The sequence below is a fragment of the Lithobates pipiens genome, unplaced genomic scaffold, assembly GCF_037356315.1.
Source record: "Lithobates pipiens isolate NorthernLeopardFrog02 unplaced genomic scaffold, aLitPip1_a1.2 Scaffold_30, whole genome shotgun sequence".
NCBI classification, from domain to species: Eukaryota; Metazoa; Chordata; class Amphibia; order Anura; family Ranidae; genus Lithobates; species Lithobates pipiens.
In genome coordinates, this window is record NW_027507791.1 from 150281413 (window position 1) to 150302700 (window position 21288).

Genomic DNA, 21288 nt, shown 5'->3' on the forward strand with positions numbered 1-21288 from the left:
AAATTGGGCTAACTTTACTGTGTTTTTTTTTTAAGCACAAAACTGTTTTTTTTTCCAAAAAAAAGCATTCGAAAAATTGCTGCGCAAATACCGTGCGAGATAAAAAGTTGCAACGAACACCATTGTATTCTCCAGGGTCTTTGCTAAAAAAACATATAAAATGTTTTGGGATTCTATGTAATTTTCTAGCAAATAAATGATGATTTTTACATGTAGGAGAGAAATGTCAGAATTGTCCTGGGTGCTCCAGAACGCCTGATGGCGCTCCCTGCATGTTGGGCCTCTGTATGTGGCCACACTGTGTAAAAGTCTCACACTTGGTATCGCCGTACTCGGGAGTAATAGCAGAATGTGTTTTGGGGTGTAATTTGTGGTATGCATATGCTGTGTGAGAAATAAACTGATAATATGACAATTTTGTGAAAAAAAAAAAAAAAAAAGTAACAAAAAATCTTGATTTTGCAAAGAATTGTGGGAAAAAATTACAAGTTCAAAAAACTTATCATGCCTCTTACTAAATACCTTTGAATGTCTTCTTTCCAAAAAGGGGGTCATTTGGGGGGTATTTGTACTTTTCTGGCATGTTGGGGTCTCAAGAATTGAAATAGGCCATCAGTACTTCAGGTGTGATCAATTTTCAGATATTGGCACCATAGCTTGTGGACTCTATAACTTTCACAAAGACCAAATAATATCCACCAATTTGTACTTATTTTTACCAAAGATATGTAGTAGTATAAATTTTGGCCAAAATTTATGAAGAAAAAATTACTAATCTGCTAAATTTTATAACAGAAACAAAGAAAAATTCATTTTTTTACAGAATTTTCTGTATTTTTTCTTTTATAGCACAAAAAAAGAAAAAACGAGCGGTGATTAAATACCACCAAAAGAAAGCTCCATTTGTGTGAAAAAAAGGACAAAAATTTCATATAGGTCCAGTGTTGCATGACTGAGTAATTGTCATTCAAAATGTGAGAGCACCGAAAGCTGAAAATTGGTCTGGTTATTAAGGGTGTTTAAGTGCCCAGTGGTCAAGTAGTTAATTAACATAAAAACAATTTATTCAAAAATATAAAGATCTATTATCTCAAAGTATAAGTCACAATTTGTAGAGACGGGTGAGGTAATTGCTCGACTAGTTTCGCTTCACAGCTTCATCAGGACATTACCTACGTCTGGAGATACATTGGTTTAGTATGGCAAATCATTAAACATTATAATCACAATATAAACATATAGTCATTTTGGTATGGAGACATGATTAAAACCTTTCAACGTGAGAGCACGTTCCTACCTCTCCAGCCTTGTTCCAGCACCAGGTCAGATCCAATGGTGCAAAGAAGAAGAGAGAGTCTTTCCCGGCGACTCCTCCCAGTCGCCGGGAAAGACTCTCTCCTCTTTGCACCATTGGATCTGACCTGGTGCTGGAACAAGGCTGGAGAGGTAGGAACGTGCTCTCACGTTGAAATGTTTTAATTATGTCTCCATACCAAAATGACTATATGTTTATATTGTGATTATAATGTTTAATGATTTGCCATACTAAACCAATGTATCTCCAGACGTAGGTAATGTCCTGATGAAGCTGTGAAGCGAAACTAGTCGAGCAATTACTTCACCTGTCTCTACAAATTGTGACTTATACTTTGAGATAATAGATCTTTATATTTTTGTATTTTTGAATAAATTGTTTTTATGTTAATTAATGCCTTGATCTTAAGTTTTCTTAAAAAATTATATGTGCCCCGAAATAGTCCCCATGCTCACACTTCCTATGTTGACACCTCTGATAGGAGACCAGAGATATCAACATTTCTCTTTAAATCACCTTATTGGGATGAGGGTGCACACTATTAAGCCATATATTCATTACATCCCAAAGCCATTTATTTAAAAAAAAAAAAAAAAAAGGTGAAACCTTCAAGAAAACAAGAAGGGGCGGCCAAAGACACAGATGGAGCAACCAAAGATCATTACAAACTGAGAGATCGGTTCTGGAAATAGTATCAAACGTGGTGAATTTGTCAAGCACTGTCCTGAATTCTGCTGAAATATCGCTGTTGTCTAAAGGACTGTATTTTTGGTCCAGATAGTCATTTTGATTTATTCGGGACAGTTTTAGATATGAATAAATTTGTGCGTTCTCTCACCTTGAAAAAACGTTATTTTGGTGGTACTGATGATGGGTCAGCTGTGGATTCTGGAGATTGCGATCCTGCGACCGCTGCCATTATGGGTGAGTCTTGTTCCCCTCCTTCTAGCTTTTCTGATCAATGTGCTCTTTGCGATTTGGAAGATTTGGCTATTGAGTCTGCACCTGCCCCTATGGAGATGTTGGGTGGTCGCACTACCATCCCTTTTCGATTAAGGTCAGACTTCTACCCGATTGGCTTTAGGGGCAAGGACATGGACCCTTTTCAAAAGTTAGTGGAGAAGGACCTGACTCATCTGGCTTGCGGTCGCAGAAGTCGCTCCAGACCCAATAATTTATCTAGTGTTGAAAAAGAGGCTCTTACCCATATGAGTGCCAACAAATGTATTGTGATAAAAAAGTCAGATAAGGGGGCTCTGTTGTAGTGCTAGATTTATGTACTTATAGGGATGAAGCAATCCGCCAATTGTCGGATGACAAAACTTATTTAAAGTTAAAGGGGGATCCTACGTCCACCTTTAGGAAGGATCTTAAAGCACTTTTGGATAGAGCAGTCACAGCAGGCATTTTCACTCAAGTTCAGAGAGATATGTTTATCCCTGATGCCCCAATCATGCCCATTTTTCATCATTTACCCAAGCTGCACAAGGGTTGTCAACCCTTGTTAGGTAGACCTATAGTGGCAGGCATTGGGTCACTGAATGAGCGCTTGGGGGAGTGGGTTGATTACCAGTTACAGCCACTGGTTTCTGATTTACCTGTTTTTTTGAGAGATACTAAGCAGCTTTTGTCTGATATTCAACCTATTAAATGGGATTTGGATTTTGTGTGGATTACTTGTGATGTGGCTAGCCTTTGCTCATCTATCCCCCACTCTCTAGGGATTCAGGCCGTAGCCTTTTTTCTTAGACATCATAGCCAACACTCCTTGGTGCACCAAGAGTTTGTTTTATGTTGTTTAGAATATTTATTAACTCACAATTTTTTATGTTCGATGGGGACTACTATCTCCAGAAGTGCGGGGCCTCGATGGGCGCTAAATTCTCCCCCTCCCTTGCTAATTTGTACATGGGTTGGTGGAAGAGGTCCCGCATTTTTGGTGCTGGTTGTCCCCATCGTTCTGAGATTACGTTTTTCCGTCACTATATAGACGACTTAATCTTTGTGTGCACCAGGAGTGTTGGTGAATTAGATGAATGGCTTCTGTATCTTAATGACAACACCCTCAATCTTAAATTTACAGGTGTTATGGACCCTAAACAAATTGAATTTCTGGATGTTGTTCTGATGGGTGAGGGGGAATCTATTTCCTCCAAACTTTTCAGGAAGCCTTCTGCTGGTAATTCCTTGTTAAGGGCTGATTCAGGCCATCCAAGGCATACCATTAAGGGCATCCCTGTGGGACAGTTTTTGAGGTTAAAACGGGTATGTAGTGATGAATCATCTTTTTTGAAAGAAGCCTCTGCTATGAAAAAGCGTTTCATAGAGGTTCATAGAGGTTTCATAGAGGTTATTCAGCCCCTGTACTTGATAGGGCGTTCAATATAGCCCTTAATACGGATAGATGTCATCTCCTTCGTGATAAGGTCAAGAATGGAGATGGGAGAAGGCAGGTATCTGACAAATCCTTAAAAATTCAGGTGTTTTCCACGCCTTATAGTTTAGAGTTTAGTAAAATTAAAGGGATCGTGGAGAAATATTTACCTATTCTCTACAACGATCCTGTCTATGCTCAAATTCTATCTAAGGGTATTAGATCAGTCTCCCGCAGGGCCCCAACTATTGGTGGCATGTTGTCCCCCAGCCTCTATTTGAGCAGCATTCAACACCCTAATTGGTTACAGTTTAAAGGATCGTTTCGATGTGGGGGCAATAATTGTCCATGTTGCCCCCACATTTTACGAGGCGATACCATCCTTTCTAGGTCTCCAAATAAGGATTTTAAAGCCATGGCCTTCATTAACTGTTACACTAAATTTGTTATTTACGTGGTTACATGTGAACAATGTTGCATACAGTATGTTGGACGCACAACACGAAGACTGAGAGACAGATTATATGACCACCTCTATGACATTTCCAAAAACCACCCCACTAATGTGGTGAAGCATTGGAATCTTTGCAATAAGGATGTCAGTGGCTTACGCATTCATGGGGTGGAAAAAGTCACTTTATCTAAAAGAGGGGGTGATAGGTTTAGTCTGTTATGCAAAAGGGAGGTTTATTGGATATTCCATCTCCATACGTGGCAGCCTATGGGCCTTAACTTTGAGTGGGACATTTCATTCTTTTATGAGTGAATTTTCCACATATTGATTATATTATTATCATATTTACTAAGCTAACGTGTATGGCTCCCATTTCACTGGTTGTCGGTCTGGTGCTGACAGGTTTTTTCATCTGGTTCTGCTGGGCTCATTTTATTATGTTTCTGCCAGAGTTTGACTATTTTCCATTTATTATAATTGCTTTACATTGAGGACAGGCCAATTATTCGATTGAGACTGTTTTTTGAATAGGGCATAGGGCGGTATGCATATATTGCAGCATTTTTCTCTGCAGTGATTATGAATATCAGTATTTGTTATGTTAATTAATATCCTATTAGACATGTTTGTCATTTGTTTGATAATCACACAGCTGATATATTATGTTGGGTGTGTGATCAATCAACAGGGTTTTTGTATCAGCTCCTTATACCTGTCGGTATAATGATATTCGCATTGAACCTGCCCTTGGTTTTAGAACATTCGATATCGATCATTCATTTGGTCTATTCCTATATTTACTTTTATTTTTGATATCTATGCATTGTATCATAGGAGAAGACCTAAGTAGACACATCCAATAATGAGATATTTGCAATCTTTCTATTATGAAACCTTTTTTGGGATGTGTCATTTTTAGGGAATATTTTTAGGGAATATTTTTTGTGTGTTTTTCTCTGGTGGTTTTGACATTCAATGAGCCCCATGTATCGGCATGCACACACATTGAGAGTTTCTTTCTCTCTTTTTTTGTGTGTCTGCCAATGCGTGTGAAAATATATCATTTTTTTTTACATACAAAATGAAAAATGTTTTTACTTATGTCATTTTTTATTTTTTTAGGTTACACCTATACCTCTTCACCAAAGGATAAGATTTATCATGTCATTCATTTATTACCATTATGTATGCTTTCAATGTGTCAGCTTGATTTTGGTGTTTTAGGTGAAAAAAGGCTTTTTGCTTTCATCCATTTAAATGTTAATCTTCAGACTTTGGATGTTTACAGGTGTTTCCTTAATTGCTATCTTGTCATACACGTATTTTATTCATTTGTCGAATTGCTTGTGTGTGTGTATATACCCTGTTTCCACTAAAATAAGACCTAGTGTGATTGTCGGTGATAGCTGCAATAAAAGCCCTACCCCCAAATAAGCCCTAGTTAAAGTCCTTGTAGGTCTTCTTTTCAGGGTAGGGCTTATTTTTGAGGAAACAGGGTAGGGCCTATTTGAGTGGTAGGGTTTATATTGCAGCCAACACCGACAATCAGACTAGGTCTTATTTTAGGGGAAACAGGGTAGCTCTGTATGTATATTCTGCTCGTTAGCTATGACTAAGCACCGTGTTCGGTGTGAAACATGTCAGTGGCTGTGCAGTTAGTCTGTTTACCAGCCTAGATGCTATGATTTTAATTAAATTTTTGAAATAAAGTTGAATAATTCGGAGTGCGGCTATCCAGCTACATCTTTTCTACCCCTGCACACCTTATTGACCAGCCACCACTGTGCTTTGTAATAATTATTATAGTAATCTAGTTAGACTGTTTTAATTATGGCATGTTTATATTAGAAATTTATTTCCCATTGACTTAATCAACCCCATAAAACCACTTATGTGGCTAACCAAAAAAAAAAAAAGGGTTAAACCCTTTTTGCATTGAATACTTATTATGGCCTTTGCATGTTCTCAGTGTATTTGGAAAATGCATGTTTTTCTTATGTTAATTTGCTCCATTTGTTTTAACAACTCTAAGAACAAAAACTTTTTTTCTCCAGTAGAAAACTCATACAAAGTGTTTGGGATGTGTAATGACTCCGTTCACTGTAGCTGCTGCGTTCAAAGTTACTATAATCCTTCTAGAGGTCCAAACCACAGTTTCAGGTAACAATAATAAAATAGTGACATATGTTGTCAAAATTTGCCAGATATTGTAAATTGTAAACATTGTTAGTCATTTTCACGTACAGTATGCTTCTCTTCTCGCTGAACTGTTAAATAGAAGCTATCATTATACAGTTTTAAAGTAGAACGCTAACCAAAACTTTTTTTAGTTACTGACCTATGTACTACAACAGGAATAAAATCACCTGATATTTTTTAAGCTATATGGACAGTCTATGTTCCTTCAGTAAATCAACCCCACTCTATGCAACTTAAACCCAAATACCAATGTATGTATTTCTCATTTAATTATTGTTTTATTCTTTAAAACCTAAACCAAATCCTTTATATAAAAAAGAAATGCTCAGAAAGGCAGACAACAGAGGATGGAAGGGCATGCAAGGCAGCCCACCGAATATCAAAAGATAAGAATATAACAAAATGGTTTAATGTATAGCCGCAGATGTTTGTTCATATCCACCTTAAGTTTATTGGTGCCATGGTTGCTAACCTACCAGATTGAAATTTACTGACACAACACCCAAAATTTACTGGCACAGCCAAGTTTTTACTGCCATTTCCAAAAGTTACAAAGTTACAGTTTTAAGTGCAAATTTGAGTATTTAGGCTACAAACAAGTACGATATGCAATTAGCAATATGATTTAAGGTGGATAATAAGGCAAAAAATATATTTATTTTATTTTTGATATAGGAAGTAAGTAGCTCTGGGACAGGCCTCAGGAGGGCAAGAAATTAGAATGGGCGGCATACACACATAAAATTGACTCTCACAATGACACTGACAGCAGTGTGCAGCAGCACAGATGATGATGAGACCTCACTGACACGTCTTCTCCTGAGTCAGTTAGTCTCTCTCCAAGCCAAGTGGTCCCTCCAGTCTAAACAGCACTGATGGTCCCTGTCCCAGCACGTTTGTTCCCATACTGCAGACCCGCACACGAGGCTCTGGCCACTCTGCTTGGCTCCATTGCACCATGACATCACTCGACATGCTCAGGCATCGCCTCCGCCAGAGCCGCCCAATCACACTGTAGCAGGCACTCGGATGGGCTCCGGACCAAACCGAGCATCACAGACATATATATTACTGGCAACCTTTTACTTTTACTGGCATTTACTGGCAAGAGTAAATTGCCTGTTTTATTACTGGCTGCCAGTAAAAATACTGACGGTTGGCAACACTGATTGGTACAAATAGGGAGAACAAAAAGCCTAATAATTTGAATTGCTAATCTTTTTCCTTAAACTTCTTTCTTCTAGAAATATTTAAAGTTTTGAGTCCTGATACCCCTATCATTGTGTCTTTGGGTGAGACCGCAGTTTTGCCGTGTTATCTCTCTCCATCCACAAATGCAGAAGACATGATGGTAAGATGGTTCCGCTCTAAGTTTAGCTTTACTGTCCATCTCTATCAGAATAGAAAGAACATCGGCCTCCAAATCCCAAAGTATCAAAACCGGACTTCCTTCAACACCAGTTTGATTGCTGATGGTAAAGTGTCATTGTCAATTCACAGTATTGCTCCATCCGATGAAGGGTCATACACCTGTCTGTTTCAGTCCCTTTCTTTTTACGATGCAGCTGACTTGGAGCTGAAAGTTTCAGGTATGTGGAATCCTTTTACTATAATATTTATTGTAGTCCAAGAACGATGCATTTGACCTTGTGTTATAGCTACCTAAGCTAATCATCAAATGTGCTTAACTTTTTTGCACAGCACTGGAGAGAGTCCTGTTAGACAATTACCTTTTAAATGTAAATTGATGATGTGAAAGGGGAAATGCCTTGTGATTGTGAATCACTGCCATACCACTCTGTTTTACAGTACTTCTAAAGTTGTATTCTTGTAAATGGTGTTTTTTGGAAAAGTCCCTTTTTATAATGTTGGTCTACTTCACTTAGCTTACTGTTGCCCCTAAAGAATATATTTATACGGCTCGTATTATATTCGAAGTGTCTAACAAATGTCAAGCATTCTGTATCCTTATATTAGCACAATATATGAATTAATGTGACTGAAAAAATACACAAGAAGCAATTTGTACTTCTAAAACTATAACCAGTATACTATTGCCTACAGGACATTTTCAAGACCAAATCATATCTAAGATAAGGACTGACCACTGTGATTTTTATAAAATAACTTTTGCATTTACTACAGGAAGTACCAAGTGGGGCTGTATTGTAAGGCAGGCCATATATTATTTAATTTTGTTTCCTTCATCAACATTGAGTCCTTCCCACTGAGCAATTTTTATAGCGGATGGTTTCCCAGCCATCAGAATATAATGATCACTGTTCAGGGCAATAGCCACCAGAAGTGATCAAGCAAAATAGAAACAATAGGCTGCTTGTACTGAAGCCTGAAGCCAATCAAGTGACTGACTTAAGTACAACCAGCCTACCCATACCAGGAGATCCAGAGAAAGGTAACGCTGCTCCAGGTGATAACAATCCAATGGATCAAAATGGGCTGGGTGCAAGCCATAGCTCGCCACCAAGGTAAGAGAAAAAGAAAGATACGGCTGCGCACCACCATCGATCCAACATAGATTTATTCATATGAAAATGTCTTAATGACTGCTACCAAGACAAGGACACGAGAAGTGACGCATTTCACACTTAAAGGGGTTGTAAAGGTAAAAGTTTTTTCACCTTAATGCATTCTATGCATTATGGTGAAAAAACATCTGACAGTGCCGGTGCCCCCAGCCCCCCCATTTTACTTACCTGACCCCTTGAAAGTTCCGCGCTCACCCCGGACATCCTCTTCGCTGCTCAGCCTGGCCATTGACTGGCTGGAGTGGATGGATTGAAAACAGTGCAGCCATTGGCTTGCACTGCTGTCAATCACATCCAATGACGCGGCGCTCCAGGGGGTGGGGCCGAGTGATACAGTGAGCCACTATAGCCACCGGCTGTATCACGGGAGCGCACCCCTAAGTGCTTCTCACCATGAGAAGGAGCTTGCATGAATGTGAGATGTACTTGCGGGGGGAAGCCCAGACAGCTGCTGAGGAACCCCAGAAGACAAGGTTCGGGGCCACTTTACAATCCCTTTAACTAGTGCTAAAGCCTCAGCATTTATGTATCAATAAATCTATGTTGGATCGATGGTGGTGTGCAGCCATATCTTCCTTTTCTCTGCTCATACAAGGATCAAAATGTGTCCAGTTCAGCATGGAATTTTGATGCGTCTATGGCTGCCTTAATATCTTAGTGCATAGGTGCTCAACCTGTGGCTCTCCAGCTTTTGTGTAACTACAAGTCCAATCATGCATCTGCCTATGGGAGTAATGCTTGTAAATGGCAGCCTTGCATTTACCTCATGAAACTAATAGTTCTCCAACAGCTGGAGGGCCACAGGTTGAGAAACCATGTCAACAGCATGCCAAGCAATGCACTAAGACATGACATTGTAGACTGCTAATAGCAGGCGTTATACGTGAATGTTTAAATCTAGGGAAATGTCTTAGGAGGCCCTGAGCCACCACTGTATTCATTAGACATCTCCCACCCTACATCATTCAACTCAATTTGATTCTGGTTGACTGTTGATGACGCAAAATATGAGATATGCAACACTGCTAGCCACAATGCCATAAAATATTTAGCTCTCCATGTTTGGTCCTCAATCAAAACAGACACCTGGTTAGTAGGTATGGACTTGTCAAGGGATATACATAGGAACCTTAGGAGTGCTTCAAACATTGCATATGGAGGGTAAATCCCTATGTATGTATATCTTGCTGCACTGGCTCCCCTGTGGAGCCATCCTGACTCCTGGTACTCAGACTTCCTGTCTGCTGGGGTGGAGCCCAGAACCATAGTCAGGTTACTACTAAAAGCCCAGCACACACCTGACCAATCAGTATGCTGGCTGTTCTCAAAATCAGGACCCAGGACTACGGATTCCATCCCACCCGGATCTCTCAGAAATCCCTGAGCTCCAGGTCCCAAAGTGGACTTTAGAAAACACTGAGGAAACTGAAAGGCCAGTTTCCTCTTCATGATACATGCTCCCTGGAGCCCCTCATGTAGATGTACCAAAACCATGGAAGAGAAATAGAACTCCAGATAGTGTAAAACCTTTTATTACTAAAAACGTTTGCCCCCGGATGATGCGATTTTGTTGCAAAACGCATAGGGCTGAGCGATATGCTAACGCCACCTGTTTTGGAGCAGTTCCAGGAGAACGGGTCTGTCCGTATGCGTCCGGCCACGGCAACAGACTTAAGGCTGATGACTTCTATATACACTGTAAGTGCAATTTTATTTTTTGGTTTTTAGTAATAAAAGGTTTTACACTATCTGGAGTTCTATTTCTCTTCCATGGTTTTGGTACATCTATCCTGAGTCCCTTTAAATTTATGAGAAGGATTTTTTGGAAGCATTTTCTACAATCTTCATATTGAAGTGGTGGTGTAAGGAGAGTATTGAGGACCTCTTTGGATTGGGAGACGACTATATATTCATATGCCTTCTGTGACCCTCTGTAGTGGGGGGTCATGATTTTCTGGTAAGCGGCAAATTTAATTATTCGGTGGATGATCAAGCACTGTTTAATCGCATACGGTGGTGGATCAAGTACAGTTCATCTGTGGAGGACTTTATTCACATTTTGTTTTATTATACAAGGACTTCTTGAACAAACACATATAGACTTGCTGATTTATACACTGGGTATTTCTAGAGTTTGTATCATTTTATACAGGGGTGTGCTGCTTGGTCCCATACTGTAAGGGGCAGGCAGTTTGCATGGTTTAAGATCGTAGCATTTATATGCACTTATCACTTATGATTTGATTTTTATTAATTAATGTTTAGAGGCTGGTTAAAGCCCATAATCTATTGTCACTTCATTTATTTACACATATTTTGATGTATGTGGAATTTAGCTTAGCTTATATATTTAGTTCTTTCCTGTAGTTATGTAATACAGTTAAGCCGCAGCTAAATCTGGTCCAGACCAATTTCTATAATTTTTGTGGTTCACCTTAGCGCAGTTTTTTTCTTTTTCTTTTCATGTGACAACATTGAAGAAATGACATTTCACACAGTAGTGTGTGTACAGCTTGTATAACAGTGTAAATTTGTTGCCCCCTCAAAATAATTCAACACACAGCCATTAATGTCTAAACCGCTGGCAACAAAAATGAGTACACCCCTGAAGCCCCATACACATTATCAGTTTTTCTGCTGAGTTTTTCCTTCAGATTTACCAAAACCATATAATATGAGGTCAAACCTTAGGAGTTTCAATTTGTATGCAATCAGGCAGACCCTTGCACTACATGGTTTTGGTCAACCTGAAGGAAAAACTCAGCAGAAAAACCGATAGTGTGTATGGGGCTTAAGTGAAAATGTCCAAATTGGGCCCAATTAGCCATTTTCTCTCCTCATGTGACTCATTAGTGTTCAAAGGTCTCAGGTGTGAATAGGGAGAAGGTGTGTTAAATTTGGTGTTATTGCTCTCACTCTCCCATACTGGTCACTGGCACCTCATGGCAAAGAACTCTGAGGATCTGAACAAAAAGAATTGTTGCTCTACATAAAGATGGCCTAGGCTATAAGAAGATTGCCAATACCCTGAAACTGAGCTGCAACACAGAGGCCAAGACCATACAGCGGTTTAACAGGACAGGTTCCACTCAGTACAGGCCTCGCCATGGTCGACCAAAGAAGTTGAGTGCATGTTCTCAGCATCATATCCAGAGGTTGTCTTTGGGAAATAGACATATGAGTGCCGCCAGCACTGCTGCAGAGATTGCAGGGGTGGGGAGGGGTCAGCCTGTCAGTGCTCAGACCATACGCCGCACACTGCATCAAATTGGTCTGAATGGCTGTCATCCCAGAAGGAAGCCTTTTCAAAAGATGATGCACAAGAAAGCCCGCAAACAGTTTGCTGAAGACAAGCAGACTAAGGACATGGATAACCATGTCCTATGGTCTTTTTTTTTTGTTTACAAAAGTTTTATTTGACAGTTAGAATGTACAAATATAATGCATAATATAGAGTTTCAAAATGGATAGAGTAAAAAATAACAGTACAAATTGGGATTTAAACGAGAAGCGAATGGTACAATTCTTAGATAAGGTAGATAAAGGGATACATTTAAGAGGTTTGCGAGTCTATGGATGGTTCCTAGAGAGGATGCCCAAATTACCAGCGTTAACCCGCAAAAGGCAGAATTAGGGGGGAATAATAATAAGTAATTAGGGCAAGGACCAGTATTTCCATTTGTTGTTAAAGATATGCATGCTATCATGTAGGGTGTGGTAGATCCTTTCTGAGATCTTGAGCATCTCCATACGATTCAAAACTTGCAACCAAGGAAGAGAACTAGTTCTCCAATTGAGTGCTATCATCCATTGTATCGAGCTAATTAATGAATGAAGCAGTCTAGTACAGGGTATTGGAGTGTTTGGAACATTGGCATACAATATGCATATTTGTGGTGTGAGGGAGATTTTGTGTTTGGAGGATAGTTCCAATCTGGTAGTAGCTGCTTGCCAGATGGGTTTGAGATGGCAGCAACTCCAAAAAATGTGTGCAAATGTGCCTGGTTCTGTGCATCCTCTAAAACAGTTAGGGGATGCTTCGGGGTAAAAGGAGTGAATTTTGGTAGGGGTCATATACCATCTTGAGAATAGCTTGAGAGGGGTTTCTCTAAAGGCAATCGCACTATTGCTTTTTTGGAGGTTACCAATCATATCGTTTCTATAGTTCAGGGGTAAATGTACAATTAAGTTCCTCTTCCCAGTGTAGCATTGGGGCAGATTTTTCCGGGATAGAGATGGAGTTTAAAAGGCTATAGAGTTGTGAGATGAGACCTCTGTCTCGTGAGGAGTGTATGCAGATATGTTCAAAGAGTGTCTCCGAAGAGAGGGTTTGTAGGGTGTAGTGAAGGGAAAAGAATTGTTTTATTTGATTATAATGTATAAGTTCAGAATGGGGTAGGTTGTATTTTAGTTGAAGTGTGTTAAATGTCGGAAAAGTTGATTTATAGATAAAAGAACCCAATGTGGTGAGTTTATTATTGGACCATAATACAAATTGATTATGAACATCATTTGATTGTGAAAATCTTATGTCCCCTAAATATGAGGCTAGTGGGGGAGTGGCAGAGGCAAGGTTAAATGGAACTTTGATCTTTGCCCAAATTTGAAACAGTTGAGCAACAATCATGTTGGCTTTGTTTAAATTGCGAAAATTACATTGATCGGACCATAAAATGCCTTGTATGTATAGAGGAAAGATTGAAGATGATTCGAATATTTTCCATGGGATATTATAGGTAGGGGCATGCCATTGGGAAATTTGTGAGAGCTTGGCAGTGAGGAAGTAGTGCCAAATGTTTGGAAGGAATAGACCGCCAAGGCATTGTGGTCTGTGCATAAGGGAGTTGCTACATCTAGGTTTTTTGTTTGCCCATATAAATTTGTTTAATTCTCTTTGGAGGGATTGAATTCTAGTTTTGGGAACGTTTATGGGGAGGGCTCTGAAATAATATAAAAGTTTAGGGACTATGGACATCTTAATGGCACAGATTCTGCCTAGGGAGGAGATATGGTAGGTGGACCATTTATTGAGTAGGGAGCTAATGTGGGAAAATAATGGGGGGTAGTTCTCCTTGTAAAGGGATTTGAATGAGGGAGAGATATGGATACCGAGGTACCTGAAGGAACTTGTGGTCCATGAGAATGGGAAGTTTTGTTGTAGAAGATGTAAAATGTTTTGGGGGATGTTAATGGGTAGGGCTGAACATTTGCTGATATTGATACTTAAACCCGAGAGTTTTTGGAAGTTCTTTAGTTCAGAGAGAAGGTTAGGTATAGAAATGAGAGGGTCAGATAGAAATAATAAGGCATCGTCGGCGTATAAACTTATCTTAAATTCATGGGGGCCTTTAGTGTACCCTTTAATGTTGATGTTATTTCTTAATGCTTGGGCAAGGGGTTCCATAGCTAAGGCGAATAAAAGGGGGGATAAAGGGCAGCCCTGTCTAGTGCCCCTACTAAGTGGGAAAAATTTGGAGTTCATGCCAGGAATTTTGATCCTAGTATATGGGGAATGGTAGAGAGCGTTAAAGCCGTGTAGGAATTTGTCAGGGATTCCAAATTTGGGGAGGAGATAATTAAGGTAGGGCCAGTTGACGCTGTCAAATGCCTTATGAATGTCTAGGAGACAAACTGGTTTAGAGTGGAGGTTGGCATCTTGTATGATATTGTATGATATTGGTGACAAGTCTAATGTTGTCGACTATTTGTCGGTTGGGAATAAATCCAGTCTGGTCTATGTGAATGAGATTGTTAATGACTGCTGCAAGTCTATCGGCTAACAGTCTGCCAAAAATTTTTAGGTCATTGTTTAGAACAGATATTGGACGAAAGTTCTGTGGAAGGGTGTGATCTTTGTGTGGCTTGGGGATCAATGACATGTTGGCTAGGAGCATTTCTTCAGGAAACTGGTTGCCCTGGAGAATATAATTGAATAGGTTGGTTAATTTGGGAGCTAAGAGGGGAGCAAACTTTTTGTAGTAAGAGGATGTGTAGCCATCAGGACCTGGGGCTGTGGTCGTTTTGAGGGATTTGATGATTTTTGTAATCTCGGGAACCGTGCAAGGGTCATTTAATGATTTAATTTGATAATTTGTAAGGGATGGGAGGTGTAGGTTGTTTAACCAGTCAGAGGGTGGGGTTTGAGATTGGGGGCTTGGGTCAGAGAGTAGATTTTTATAGAAAGACGTAAAAATTTCTAGAACTTCTTGGGGGTGTGTAACCAGGTTGCCCTTATTGTCGCGTAATTTATATAGGTGTGGTGGGTTAATTTCTTGTTTGAGTTTTCGAGCGAACATTGTAGATGTGGAATTGCCATGCAGTAGGAATTTAGCCTTAGAAAATCTTAGGGCTTTTTCAGTATTTGCAGATAGTATTGTGTCAAGTTGTTGAAGTTTTTCTTGAATCTGACGATTAATTTCTTGTGATGGTGAAAAATGTATCTTTTTGTATAAGAGATCTAGATCTTTGGTAAGGCACTTTATTGTTGTAAGTCTTTCTTTATTTTTAGTTGCAGCTATGTGTATGAGGTGGCCCCTTAAAACCGCTTTATGTGCCGACCAGAGAATTGTGGGGGTTATATCGTCCGTGGAATTGTCAAGGAAGTAATTTTCGATATGAGTAGAGATCTTTTGGATGTTAGAGGGGTCTGTTAGTAGTGAGTCATTTAGACGCCAGTTGAAGGGGGTTGGGGGCAAACCTATATATGAGAAATCAATTGAGACAATATTATGATCGGACCATGGGCAGGAATGGATAAGTGCTTTGGATGAATTGGCGAGCAGGATAGGTGTGCAATATATGTAATCGAGGCGGGCATAACAGTTGTGAGGATGAGAGTAGTGGGGGTATTCTCTAATGCCGATGTTATGGGCTCTCCATGCGTCTATCATTTGCATACCGTTGAGAGTTCTATTCATAAATTTAGAAAAGGTTTTAGACGATGGTGCTATATGGCTTCTATCCAAAGCAGGGTGAGCAGCTAGGTTGAAGTCTCCAGCTAGAATCAAGTGCGGGGAATTGAATTTTTCCAGGGTGTCAAAAAATTTGGAAAAAAATGAATGGTGGGATTCATTTGGGGCATAAAGTGATGAAATTGTAATAAGGCGATTGTTAATCTTCCCCTTTATAATGATGAAGCGGCTATCTTCATCCTTATAAATGTTTTGGATATCAAAAATGATAGAGTTGCGAATAAATATGGCAACCCCTCTAGTTTTGTTGTGAAATGTGGTAAAGTATAGTTGGCTGTAAGATTTATCAAAGAATTTCGGGTGATTTGTAGCTGAAAAGTGTGTTTCTTGCATGAGGATAATATCGGCCTTTAGTCTTTTATAATGTTGAAAGGCTTTTTTGCGTTTGTGAGGGGAATTGAAGCCTTGGACATTGTGTGAAAGTATTTTAAGGCCCATTGGGAAGGAATTGAGTGAGATATGTTAGAGGTATATTACTGATAGAGGTGACATAGGGTGAACTAATTGTCCGTTGAAGAGGGATAAGTAGGAGTTTAGGTGGTGTGAGTGTATCGTAAGAGTAACCCACGATTCGGAGATAGTTAGATAAGATGGATCTTGTGCGTGTGTTGGGGATAGTGTGATATGAGATGAGGTTGGGAGGTATCACAGAAGTAATGGTGAGGTAGAACCATTGTACCAATGTAAAGCTACAAACTATATTAATGCATTTTTTAAACTGGGCCGTAGGGGCCAAATAACAACAAAATAAGAAACATAGATTATTTGAAAAGAAAAAGGGGGTCATATGGCAAAAGGCCAATTGACCCAAAAATAAAATTAGAAGCACAATTATGTCCTGAACCCGCTCACAGTGCCCAACGGGGCACCCCCTATAAGAGGGTGTAGTCGTCATGCACAGGGGCGGGTGAGGGGACAAACCAGCGACGGCGGATAAGCCAAGCGCATAGAAAACAATTTGTTTTTTCCAACATTTCCTTTCCTCCACGCCCCCCTCCTCCCCTCAAATAGGGGAGAAGGAGAAGAAAGGGAGAGAGGGAAAGAAAAGAAAAAGAAAAAGGATTCTCTCCCTCCCTTTCCTCAAACCCTCAGTCCATCTAATGCAAAAAGAAAATACCAGCATAATCGGACAGAGGTCAATATACATAACCATTAAATAACATTATTAAAGTAATAATAAGAGAGAGGAGAAAGACAGACATATATATCAATGAAAGTAAAAGGCAACAGTAACTCTCATCCCCCCCAAAAAAACGGGGGGGGGGGAGGTTATAATAGTCGTTCTCATACATTGGAGCCACCACCTCAGCAGTTGGCTGGATGAGCTCAGTATGAAAAAAAAAGAGGTAACAACAAAAAAAAAGGGAAAAAAAAACTGTTTTTAAGATGGTATAGTGATATAAGAAGAGGGTGTTCAAGTGTGGGAGTTCAATATCATGTTTTGGTGATTATGAAGTTAACTGAGTAGTGTTCAGGTTATGAGAAAAAAAATAAAAAAATAAAATGAATTAAATTAAGAAAGGAAAGAAGGGGGGATGACTTGACTTTTCCTCTCTCAGTTTTTAAGTATATGTAAAAACCAGCAGAGAACTTTAGTTAACTTGGTTGAGATTCCAACAGCAACCATGGATATGGTAAAAGGTTGACAACTCTCGAATGAAGAAAGGGGTTAGTCCTGGGGGGATTGATGCCATCTTACTTGACCCCGTTGAGTGCGTCGTGAAGCTGGTGTTGACCAGATCGGCGAAGAACGTGGGGTGGAAATAGGTCTGGCAGGAGGCTCGGGGTCCAAAAGGCCCAGTTTGACTAGGAGTTCTTTTCCTTCAATGATGTTGTAGACGGAGTAGGTTGAGCCATTGTGTAATATTGTCAATTTAAAGGGGAAGCCCCAGCGATATCTTATTCTAGCAGTTTGTAGAATTGAGGTGACCTCTTTCATCCTGCGTCTCCTATCAAGTGTAGCTGGAGATATGTCTGGGTAAATCTGTATTCTGTGACCCTCAAAGACAATATTTGGGGTATTTCTGGAAGCACGCATGACCTCTTCTTTTAGTAGGAAGTCTTTCATACACATGATGATGTCACGTGGAGGTTTGTCAGGTGTTGGTTTAGGGCGGAGGGCCCTGTGAATTCTGTCATAGGTAAATACAGATATTTGTTTATCTGGTAGTAGATTATGGAAGAGTTTAGAGATAGCAGTGGCGAGGTCGGTGACCGACTCAGGGATACCGCGAACCCTAATATTGTTGCGTCTGTTTCTGTTGTCTAAATCTTCCATTTGAGCCTGCATAAATGTGAAGCTGTCGGCCAGGGTTTCATAATCTTTCCTGAGATCATTGTGGGAGAGAGAGTGTTCGTCATGTTTAGTTTCTAAAATGTCAGTGCGGCTGCCTATGTTAGCAATCTCTTGTGTGAGAGCACTGGTAGTTTTATGCAGTTCATGTTGTATTTTGTCAGCTAGTTTTTCATAAATAGCTGTTAGGCTTTCATCCAGGTCAGCTTTGGAGAGAGGAGAGTTGTACTCACTGTTAGGAGCTGTGTGCTGTGCCCGCGTGGGGAGGTCGGAGATCACGGAGGAGCCTGCGCCATCTTGGAGCTTTTTAGCCTGAGGCTTCTCCATGGTTAGAAGATAGTTTGTGGTGTGTTTGGAGTGGCTAATCCTCCGTTTTTTTCGGTTTGGTATGTGCTGGTGTGTTCCGCAGGGGTGCTGGGTAGTTTTCGGCCGGGACCGAGATGAAATGCCCTGGGAAATCTGGCTTGACAGACCGGGTCAGACGGAGCTGAACTCAAGCACGTCTGTCCCGCATCGCGCCGCGCATGCGCCCCCCCATGTCCTATGGTCTTATGAGACCAAGCTAAACTTTGTTGGTTCAGATGGTGTCAAGTGTGTATGGCGGCAACCAAGGGAGTAGTACAAAGACAATTGTGTCTTGCCTACAGTCAAGCATGGTGGTGGAAGTGTCATGGTCTGGGGCTGCATGAGTGCTGCCGGCACTGGGGAGCTACAGTTCATTGAGGGAACCATGAAGATAACATGTATTGTGACATACTGAAGCAGAGCAAAGTCCCCTCCGTTTGGAGACTGGGCCGCAGGGCAGTATTCCAACATGATAACGACCCCAAACACACCTCCAAGATGACCACTGCCTTGCTAAAGAAACTGAGGGTAAATGTGATGGACTGGCCAAGCTGTACACTCAATACTTTACATTGTAGCAAAGTGACATTTCTTCAGCGTTGTCACATGAAAAGATACGGTATAAGGTATAGGCCTATTGATTTGGCAACGACCACATTTTTTTGTTGCGTTTGGGGGGAAAAAGTATATGGCTTAAAAATTAAAGATTAAAATCAGCGAAACCTAAAAGAAATTGCATATGCACAGTTAAAAGAAGTCTGTGAAAAAGAGAAGGGAGGAAATGCGTGAAAAAGGCTTTAAGGGGTTGTGTTTTTTCACCTTAATGCATCCTATGCATTAACTGGTTCCCGACCAGCGCACGCCAATGTACGTTCGGCAGAATGGCACGGGCAGGCAAATGGGCGTACCTGTATGTCCCTTTAAATTTGCCGCGTGCTGGTCAGGACCCCCGTGAGTCTGGTCGTGGGTCCCGCGGACTCGATCGCCACGGGCATATATTATATATATATATTATATATATTTTTGGGGGATATTTATTATAACAAAAAGTAAAAAATAATGTGTTTTTTTTCAAAATTGTCGCTCTATTTTTGTTTATAGCGCAAAAAATAAAAACCGCAGGGGTGATCAAATACCACCAAAAGACAGCTCTATTTGTGGGAAAAAAGGGATGTCAATTTTGTTTGGGAGCAACGTCGCATGCAGTGGCGTAAATAGAACCTTCAGGGCCCCGATGCAAGAAACCATGAAGGGCCCCCCTGAACCCCAGCCAGGGCCCTTCCCTCCGAGTCCGGCGGTGGAACTCCAGGGCGTGGTCACAGGTATGACCTTTGTGAGCCCTGTAGTTCCACCACTGGTATCAGTATTTTTTTTTTTTTTTTAAGTGCCCTATCTGGCTGGGGAGAACAGACATCGGACTGAGTGGCAATGCATGGAGCAGGAGAGGGGTACTCTGAGGAGCCGGCCGAGGACACAGGTCATGCAGGGATTGCACAACTAAAGAGCAGTGAGTGCGATAGTCGAGCGTGGAGCTCTGCTAGTCACCCTCCACCTCCAGCCACCCGTGTGCATGGTGCACTGATACCCCTAGCTGCTTATGCTGCTGCCGGCCATATGTAGAGGGGGCTGCATGGGCCCCCTGCAGCACAGGGCCCAGTTGTGGTCGCGACTGCTGCACCCCCTATAGTTACGCCCCTGGTCACATGACCACGCAATTGTCAGTTAAAGCAACGCAGTGCCGAATCACAAAAAGTGGTCTGGTCTTTGGCCAGCAAAATGATCTGGGGCCGAAGTGATTAAGGCGAAAAAACAATAGCAGCACAGCCATTGGCTCCCCCTGCTGTCAATCAAATACAATGCTGCGGGCACCGGGGGGGGGGGGGGGGGGGGGCTGAGTCCTGCATTCTGTGTGAATGGACATAGAAGCAGGAATCGGGAGTGCGCCCGCATGGGAGTCCACCTTAGGAGAGCCTTCTCCAATGTGGGCACTAGATGTGGGGAGGAGCTACCAGCACTGCTGGTGGGCCCCAGAAGAGGATGACTGGGTCCACTCTGTGCAAAACGAACTGCACAGTGGAGGTAAGTATAACATGTTTGTTATTAAGAAAAAAAACAAAAACAAGGGTTTGCAATTCCTTTAACTAGGCATTCAGGCTCCATCCAGGATTCCTGGCAATGACAGGAAAAGCATTTAATCTGCATGTAATTAAATATAAAGCAACAATATAATTACATTGTATCTATCAATGATCACTGTAGCAGGGATTGGGGTGGGGGGAAGAGGTGTTATATGCGTATAATGTAATAGGTATGCCTTGTGTTCTGAAAGTGACTCTCTCACTTTAAAAAAAAATTTAAAATCTACTGATGGGTAAAAAGCGATTGAACTTACAGTACTGGCAATAGCTTTTAAAGCGTATGCCCTCCTCAAAGTTCTAATCGGGCAAAGCTCTAGGTAATGCTGGCACTTGCCTGCTTCCTCCAGCCAAGATAAATTCTTATAGGATGTGTAGCTATGCCCCGTAGGGGTTGCTGTGTGTAGCAGTTCACCTGTAACCCTGCCCAGCCAGACATCCATCCCAGTCACTCAGAGACAAAAAACAGTTACTTTATTTTGTTTTGTTTATTTGAGAGGGGTTAAACTTGGATGGGGATTTGGGAATTATTGGATGCCCAGGAAGATTTAGTGCAAAGTTGCTTAAGACTCCTATATACACTCCTGCATATACACTTCACTCTTCTCTCTCCAGCACAAACGCTTGCTGCTTACCATTTCCTCCTAACACTTCAC

General features: G+C 40.9%; 1 protein-coding gene across 3 annotated transcripts in view; it reads left to right on the forward strand.

Moving 5' to 3' along the window:
* Positions 1–21288, forward strand: part of LOC143943288 (butyrophilin subfamily 2 member A1-like) — a 149608-nt gene that overhangs the window by 51716 nt on the left and 76604 nt on the right. For 2 of the 3 annotated variants that reach the window (XM_077464937.1, XM_077464939.1), the window contains 2 exons: positions 6198–6303; positions 7587–7931. In XM_077464937.1, coding sequence (XP_077321063.1) covers positions 6231–6303; positions 7587–7931 — 418 coding nt within the window. In that variant the 5' untranslated portion in view covers positions 6198–6230. The remainder of the gene's footprint in view (positions 1–6197; positions 6304–7586; positions 7932–21288) is intronic. The other variant, XM_077464938.1, reaches the window with a different exon arrangement.